The sequence below is a fragment of the Lactuca virosa genome, chromosome 5, assembly GCF_052849685.1.
Source record: "Lactuca virosa cultivar CGN04683 chromosome 5, Lactuca_virosa_CGN04683_v6, whole genome shotgun sequence".
Lineage (NCBI taxonomy): Eukaryota > Viridiplantae > Streptophyta > Magnoliopsida > Asterales > Asteraceae > Lactuca > Lactuca virosa.
The window spans coordinates 139,101,038-139,110,170 of record NC_136430.1 but is presented as its reverse complement, the minus strand read 5'-3'; the positions used below and the strand labels follow the sequence as shown (position 1 = coordinate 139,110,170).

Sequence of the window (9,133 nt, the reverse complement as noted above, 5' to 3'; positions counted from 1 at the left end):
CATATGAGCAGGCTGCATGGTATTTACAAAAATGTTGCAACTTTGTAATATTATATAAAAAATAAATTTTTATTATAATACGTTTAAAAAAATTGTTATGAATATGTTATAATAGTTGCATATCCTAGGTTGGCCATTGAGTACTCTTCGTGCAATGTTTTCTTTGTTCAGACTGTCTTTTAGATTCATGTTTTCGCGGGTTTCACCTGATTGTTGAAGTTGCTGTTTTCTGGTGCTTGCGTGTGAATGGTTTGCAGGTTGCATTGGCTTACGCGTTTAATGTTGACAGTTCTTACTTCTTAGTTTTTGTCGCTTTGGACAGGGGCGGAGCTTGAACAATTTTTTTGGGGGGCCGATTTACCGAAAGTATTATAAACTAAAATTAACGTTCTTACATACAAAAAAAAACCAAATTTGTTTTTACAAATAAACACAAAAAAATAACTAGAAAAAGAATTACAACTCAGCCCGACGACCTTTAAGGTCTTTGAATTCATCAATTACCGACTTCGAATCAATGTTTTCAGCAATTTCTCTTTCTATGTAAACCACCAAGATGTTTGCGAGAAAGTCATCCGACATCGTATTGCGAAGACGGTTCTTGAATATTTTCATTGCTGAAAATCCCCTCTCTGTTGTTGCGGTAGAAACTGGAAGTGTCAAGATTAACCGCACCACTCTATCAAGCAAATAATACGTCTCACGTTTCTGAGTTTCCACAAGACCCTTGCATAAGTCAGCAATAGTTGATACACCACTAAGCTTGGGATTCTTTGTCATATCAATATTAAAAATCTCCAATTGATATCTTAATTGGATTCTCTTTTGCTTCGTAAAATCTTCGGGATAATACTTCTCAACAAGACGACAAATTCGATCAACTTTAATCACTTTAGGGTGTTCTTTTGAAACTAAAGTAGAACTAAGACTTAATAGCTCCATCGCCTGATCATTGAATCTACTATTCAACTCATGTAACTGTTTGTCCAATGTGGTTGTAAACAAATCCACTCGATAAAAATGTTCAAAAGTAACATGATTATCTGTTTTTCGAGGCCGGTATCGAGTAGAAGTATATGGAGCATTCATATCCGGCATATCTATTTGATGTTTTTCACAAAAAAAACATTACCTATGCAAGTAAAGAGTCCCATCCCTTGTTTCTGAATTCATTTAGACTCTCCTTTGTTGCTGAAACTAACTCCATGGCATTAAGAATATCTTGAGATTTCTTTTGTAGAGCTTGAGAAAGTACATCAGTTTTCCCCATTATTTCCTTTATCAAGTGAAGAATAAACACAAACTCAAATGATTCCGGAAAGAAGTCAAGAACTGAAGAACAGGCTGAACAGCATCCGAATTGAAATTTGAAAGCTCAATTGCTCAAAGCTGAAAGCATACCTGAGGATGGGGAATTGGGAATTGGGGAATTGGGGATTGCAGCAGATGAGCAGAACAGCAGCAGATGCCAGGTAGCACCGTAGCAGCACCGCAGTCCGCAGTGGCGCAGCACCCAGCAGGCGACGTCGCGACGAGCAGGCGAGTGGCGACCGGCGATGAACGGATTCGATTTGGCGGAGTCGACTTGCGATTGAACGAAGATTGAGGATGGGGCCTGGGAGATTGGGGCGGAAGGCGGAAGCTGATTGACGATCGTCTCTCTCTTGGAATCTTGGATCAGCTTCTTGGCAACACAAACATTGGATCAACTAATCAGGAGGGGCCACAGCCCAAAACTCACATTGCTGGGCTTATAATTCCGAAAATTGAACATATATATCCTACTTCTAGCCCAAAATTCAGGGGGGGCACAACCCCTCCTGGCCCCATAAAAGGTGCGCCCCTGGCTTTGGACACCATGTTTTTGAGGTACAATTTTGACTTATCAAAGTATCAAAGTTTTACATAGATGGGGCTTTCTTGGAAGAGTTATTGCATTAAAGTGCTACACTTAAACCCTTTTATTTTTGGGTCCGCCAATGTGAGAGTAGATGGTATCCGAGGAAAATGATTGAAATAAAATTTAATGGCAAATCAATAAAAAATATATAATGATAAATCATGTAAACAATCATTAACATGAAAAAGTCGTCAAAATGATAGCTTTTAAAGTTTAAACAGTTGGAATGAGTTTAACTAGCTTGGATGAGTTTAACAGTAATCATGTATAAAAAATGATTAAATATATAAAAAAATAACATCTTATTATTATTGTATGAAATCATTTCGTATCGTAACATAATAAGAACGTTCGATTCTTTATGATGTTTGAGGGCTTATAAATTATCACAACAGATCATTTTGAATATTTTATAATAGAATTGGTTAATTTAGTTTGTATATAAATTTATTAAATTAAAAAGTACATATATATATATATATATATATATATATATATATATATATATATATATATATATAAAAGTTCAATTGAGAAAATAAAAAAAATTGAGAATGGGGAATCATTCTCAGCCACTCAATTATTTTTGCCGCAAAATCTTTCATCGTAACGGCGGAAATTAGAAAGGAATATACATGTGTTTTCCAACAAAACATGTTTTCTTAAACTATGGTGATCATTACCTTAATATATACAAAAACATAGTTTTTTCGTTTTTTAAATGTTTAAAGAGCAATTTTTATCGAAAAATGATTTTTAAATATATCAAAATTCATAATTTTTTCTCTACAAATAGACATACATATTGATATAGTTTTAAGAAAAATTAAATTTTTTATTTTTTTTATAGTTTCATCTATCGTTATTCATAAGTAATAGAAATGCATTAGATTTTACTACAGTACATTCGTTATTCACTTATGAATAAAAAATATTTTTAATTTTTTTTACGGTTTAAGTCTCATTTATGTTACTTATTCATATATGAATAACAAATTAACTGTTACAAAAATCTGATAAATGTTTTATTCATATATATATATATATATATATATATATATATATATATATATATGACGAAAGATGATGTAAAAATTATATTTTAAGTAAGAAAACTTTATTACGTGTTATATTCATATATGAACGATACTCAAATTATAAAAAAAAAATTAAGCATACGTTTTATTCATAAATGAATAACAAATGAACTATAATAAAAATCTGATGAATTTTTATTCATTTATGAATAACGATAGTTGAAACTCTAAAAAAATAAATTTTTTATTTTATCTTAAAACTATATCAATATGAATGTCTATTTATAGAGAACAAAAAATTATAAATTTTTATATATTTAAAATAATTTTTCGATAAAAATAGCTTTCCAAAAAACAAAAAAAATGTATGTTTTTGAGTATATTAAGGTAATGATTAGCATAGTTTAAGGAAACATGTTTGGTTGAAAAACACATGTGTATCCATTATCCATTTCCGCCTGTACGTCTATTGTTTTGCAGCAAAATAAATGTGTGGCTGACAATGATTCCCTCATTCTCAACCTTTTTTTTCTCAATTGAACCCTCTCTCTCTCTCTCTCTCTATATATATATATATATATATATATATATATATATATATATATATATATATATATATATATATATTGCCAGGTTAAATTAATCGGACCCATTTGTATATATTTTTAAAAGTTTGATTGTCTACAAATTGTGGAATTAGTTTTCTAATTGGACAGTAGTTAGATTATGACACACGTTAAATGTAGGGAACCCATATATAAAATACAAATGTATATAGATATTGCAGAATAATTATAAAAAAATCAGGGTTAATGGTATTATTCAAATATGTAGAAAATACACTGAAATCGGTAAATATATATAGTCGTTGAATGACCTCTTTGTGGACAATATTTTTTGTTTTATTAGTTGAATGACCTTCCTCGTTACATATGAGTACCTTCAAACTTTTTTTATTTGTGATACAGGAAACAACTACATATAGTTGACCATGTGTGAAAACGGGTCTACACAAGTATAATCCAACATTTAACAAAGTGCTTTCAAAATACATTGTTATTTTATGGTTATATTGTGAAATAGAACTGTTTATTTCAAAAAATACCAACTTATTTAGATAATGCGTGTGACTCATTGAAAATGTCAAAAAAAAAAATTGGCACACAACTTATTTGTTATTATGAGACGGATTAAACAAGTTAAACACATGAGGATGTCTTTTTTATTTTATGATAATTATAAAATAATGGAAAAAGGAATGCTTACTTCAAGGCATTTGCGGACGTTTAAGTAAGGTCTTTGGTCTTAACTACTAAGTATTCGTATCTTTTACACATAACTATTAAATGGTTATTCAAGATGAATTAAAAAACCAATGTTTTCTTGTTGCTTCGATGCTAAACAGATAAAAGAACAAAAAAAAACTTGATTTTCATTATATACCCATATAGTATAAAATTAGTCAGCTGTAATTATAGCAAGGCCAAAACCACTAAGGAAATTGGCAAATTGATGTTCTATTTCTCAAACATGTGATAAGGTAGAGACATACAAGTGCATGTAGTTAAAAGCTCGAATTCCTTCATCACCGCCTCAATGGTTTCAACGGAAAACCCTAAACAGATAAAAAAATTTCTAATTTTCAAATAGAGATTATTAAAATGGGGCCGAATTGATGAGAATGTTAAAAAGATGGACGTGTCGATAACCTACAATTGGATGAATAAGGGATCTATTAAACGATTTAAGATGGAAATCACCTACTAAGAAGATACTTGAATACAACACCAAACAATCATAAAAGGTTAATGGAAAGAAATGTCAATTGTAAGAAATGGAATTGAATGTTTTTGGAATGAATGAAAATTTTCAAATGAGTATAGCATGTACCTTCGACTATCACACTTAGACCATTTTAGTAAATTTTGCATTATTTGACAAATTTTTGCTTTATTAGCATCCTAACTTTCAAATAAAAAAATTTCTTTTTTGCATGTGGCCAGACTAATGTTTTTGTCATTATTACCATTATGTAATTTACATTCTTGAGAGTTTTGAAAGTACATTGTTATATATCCATTGCTTTTAAAAGTTCAATGCTATTTCTTGTCGGTTTAGAAGTATGTTTCGACCATTTTTGCATCAGATAAAAAACATATAGGTTCTGTTAGTATTACTGCAATCCTACTTTCATATAATTTTTTTTTTTTCGCATCAGACCAAAGTCAGTGTTTTTTTAGCATTATTATCATTCTATATTATACATTCTTGATAGTTTTGAAAACTTCATTGCAATTTCTCATTTCTTTTTGAAAGTTCGTTGTTATTTCTTGTTACTTTTAGAAATAAGTTTTAGTCTATTTTTTTGTATCATACCAAATTTGAAGGTTATTTTCACATTATTACCATCGTATATACTCAATTTCATTTTTATTATTTGAATATAATTTTTGTAGTTCAAAACCAATACGAATATAAAAATACCGACTATATATTAACCGACTCTCTATAATGTATAATTAAAAATCAAGATAGTGTAATCATAACTTATTGATATTAGTTAAAATGTTACTTATTTTGGGATGAGGCTTGATTTTGGTTATTTATTTGGTAAGTATAATATGTATTCTGCATTACAAGTGCTTACCTTTTGAATTTAGCTTTTGTTACTTTAGAATTTTATTTTGGCTTGACGTAGCCATGATCATCCCATATTTAATATTTTTCTCTTCTTGCACCTTTACTACATGCTACATGCATTCATTAAATCAAGATTTAACATTTTTGAAAGACAAATATAGACAATAAACTATTAAAATCAATGGATATGCTAAAAGAGACATGAGACTTGCCTTTTGTGAGATCAATAATACCAAATTGGACCACTTTCTACAAAATAATTTAAGAACCGAAGAAAACCTGATTGCACAAGTATCTAATATCATTATTTAAGTCATAACCTTTTACAAGCCAACAAAATTTAAAATTTCAGCCAAAACTCTTTTACATGCCATCAAAGTTGAAAAAAGATCCTTTAAAGTTAGATGAGGGCATTAATTTAAAAAATCGTCTTTCACTTTTTTTTTGGATGTATTTTTTGATGGTAGGAACGATTATCAGGCCAAACATATTCCTTAAAAGTCATCCTACCCAAATCATATATCACTTAATCAACAAAATAGAATACCACAATCGTAGATGGTAATTCAGTTATAACATCTTTTTTTTTTCTAAAAGATCAAGAAATAAACAATTTATTAGAATCTTATCATGTTGATAAAAGTCATAACAAAGTGCAATAGATTGAATCGATAGTTTACAATTGATATAAAAAATGAAACTCTATCAGAGATAGAAAAACCTGAGGATGGGACAAAAAAAACATGTAACACTAAAAAGTGGCAAACAACAAAAACACCTGATGCTAAAAATCTGGAAAAAAAATAAAACCAAAATTTATACCTTGTTGTGAGGTGAGCATAGAGAACTTGTGCAAATTCTTTGAGACATTTCGTCAAACACCTAAGGTGCTTGTTCTAATAACCCATCTTTTGAATGTAACATAACAAAAAAAAATCCAATGTTACATGAAAGTGTAGGAAATGAATTAAATTAACATGTATTTAGATTATGCAAATTATTTCAAACAATGTTCCTTCAAAAATATACTTATTGTTGTTGCATACCTACATACAAAATTTAATAAAAAAATGTGAAGTGTAATTATGAAATTTGATTCTAACAAATAAATACGACCACATATAAAATTTAAGAATCAAATAAAAAATTTGTCTATAATACTGTAAATCTGATATTCAAGGAAATAAGATCATTCCTAATTTAGATTCTAACTTCTTAGTCTACTTCTGATATGGTTCATGTATTAATATTTATAGAAACCGGTAGGAAAGAATATTGATATTAAGTGTTGTATATTTTTTTGTTAAAGTTGTAGTTTAAAATCAAAAGTTTTTTTTTCATGGTAAGTATGTTGCTATAATTTGTAAAATTGACTACCATGAACAGGAAAATGAGTATGGGTGCATTTGTCATTCCATCAAAGTACTTTGCTATAATGTGTTTTAACTGGTTTACATCAAAGTACATTATTATTATTTTTTTTTACTAAAGGTACGTAATATCTTTTTCTGGTTATTTGAAAAGTTTCAGAAAAATAGTTAACCGATTTTATGTAATTTCTAACAAAGAAAATCGAAATATGTGAATACATATATTTGATACAAGAACAAAAAAAAAACAATCGAAAAAAAATATAAAAAGGGAAAGAAAGTACTGACTTTCTAGTGCACAACAACGAATGTTTGAAGCAGAGAATGATGATGATAGTTACAAGAAATAAGAATGATGTTGTAGGAGAAAGTTTGAAGAAAAACAACGACTGAAAATAAATGTGAGCTGCGGATTCATGGATGAATCGTATATGTATGTGATAATTTGAATATGATTTTTTAGTATTAATGATAATTGATTTGTATTAATGATTGAATTTAATACCTTAACTGAAATGATTTTTAATAATATGTTTTTAAAGTTGACCATATTAAAACTTTTATAACCGGAAATTTAAGATTTAAAATATGGGAAGTTTTTATTGAAATTAAATACATTCCATTTCAACGAATGTAAGTTAATTTTGTTTGACAATTGGAAAGCTTTTATTGTAATTAAATAAATTCAATTTGGGGAAGATGATGTTATCAATTTGATCTAAAGGTGGAAAACATACGATTGAAATACAATCAATTGCCCAAATTTTTTAATATGATGTCATAAGGTTTCTGTTTTGAATATATATTAACGATAATTATAATTATTAAAATAATATGAAATATCATAAATGAATGATGAGGATTTTTATGTATCCTATATTTTATAACCTACTCTCAAATTATACAACGTTTCAGATTGGACACCAATCAGTTAGAACTAAATAATACCTTGTCAATATCAAATATCGTGGGAGTGAAATCTTTGACTGTGCTTAAGAGAGTTTAGGTTGGTCCGAAAGTTACTTTGATAAGAGAACAATAAGCGTAATGATTAGATCACTCTTTGTAACATATTTTATTTATCATATCATCACTATGTAGTATTTAATCTATATATGTAGGAATAGATAAGGGGTTTAATTCATAATTTATTTATCATATCTTCACTATATATTTACTCTATATATGTAGGAATAGATAAGGGGTTCAATTCCCCTTATCAAATATTTTGTTTTTCATTTTTTCCATATTAAACGTGCTACTCATTTATAGGAACGTCCAAAAATAGTGTTTACCTTTATTTTACTTTAGTTACTTTTCACTCTCCTTTATTTTATTTATTTATTTATTTATTTATTTTTTTGCATTTTAGCCACTATAGTGGTTAGTTTATGCTAATATTATCATTTATAATATAATGTTAAAAAAAAGATATAAGTCACAAAATAAAAATAACAATCGAAGGGATTGTTTTACTATCTACAAACCGAAAAGGAAAGCGTGTTAGCATTAATCCGTCTAACCATCTTCTTTGAGTCTTGTTTAAATCGCCAACATTTAATGAAAACAAGCATTGTACGAAAATTTCTCATGTATAGAAAACCCAATGAAATTTCTCATGTAGGAAAATTTCTAATATTAGATAGTTCTCACATGCCATCTGAATTTAGACCAACTTCAATGAAAATTTTAGAAAATTTTATAATGTTAAAATTAATGTATAGTATATACTATATAGATGGAAAGATATGGAAATCTAGTTTCCAACGCAAAAATCAGTGAGTAATTGAAGATTGCTAGATGACGTTATGCTTATTTTTATATAGGGTGTCCAATTGTCAAAGTCATTCGAGCTTGAAGAGTTTTCTGATTGCTCTAGTATTTTAATATATTTATCTTTATTTATTGAAGTTTTTAAGGTTTTAAATCATTTATAGAGTATTTTTTATTTTCTAAGATGTTATATATACCTATCAGGGTCCGGGTCGAGGTTGAACAAGGTGTATCCCCATCCCTGCTTATTACTTATTAGTTCAGGGATTCACTATCACCATCCCCATCCCTGGTCAAATTGATGATTTCTTGGTCAAACTCGGGTTCAGGTATCTGGTTTCTTGTAGGGTACAAGTATTTTTGTCATATCTACTCAAAAGGTAGTTGGACCAGTGCATTTGTAATGGTCAAAT

At 28.7% G+C, this 9,133-nt stretch overlaps 1 protein-coding gene across 1 annotated transcript; it reads right to left on the bottom strand.

Moving 5' to 3' along the window:
* Positions 1–456: 456 nt before the first annotated feature.
* On the bottom strand, positions 457–1,270 carry LOC145111800 (uncharacterized). Its single transcript, XM_079048049.1, has 2 exons — positions 1,180–1,270; positions 457–1,100 (listed from the first exon to the last, which is right to left on the bottom strand). Exons 1-2 carry the CDS (start codon positions 1,268–1,270, stop codon positions 457–459), a joined length of 735 nt encoding a protein of 244 aa, XP_078904175.1.
* Positions 1,271–9,133: the final 7,863 nt, after the last annotated feature.

Bases quoted from the DNA above. Each gene is read 5' to 3' on its own strand.
- LOC145111800 (XM_079048049.1), bottom strand. From the start codon at position 1,270: ATGGGGAAAACTGATGTACTTTCTCAAGCTCTACAAAAGAAATCTCAA. The intron at 1,101-1,179 runs GTCTAAATGAAT...AACATCAAATAG, and splicing joins AGTTTCAGCAACAAAGGAGA to ATATGCCGGATATGAATGCT.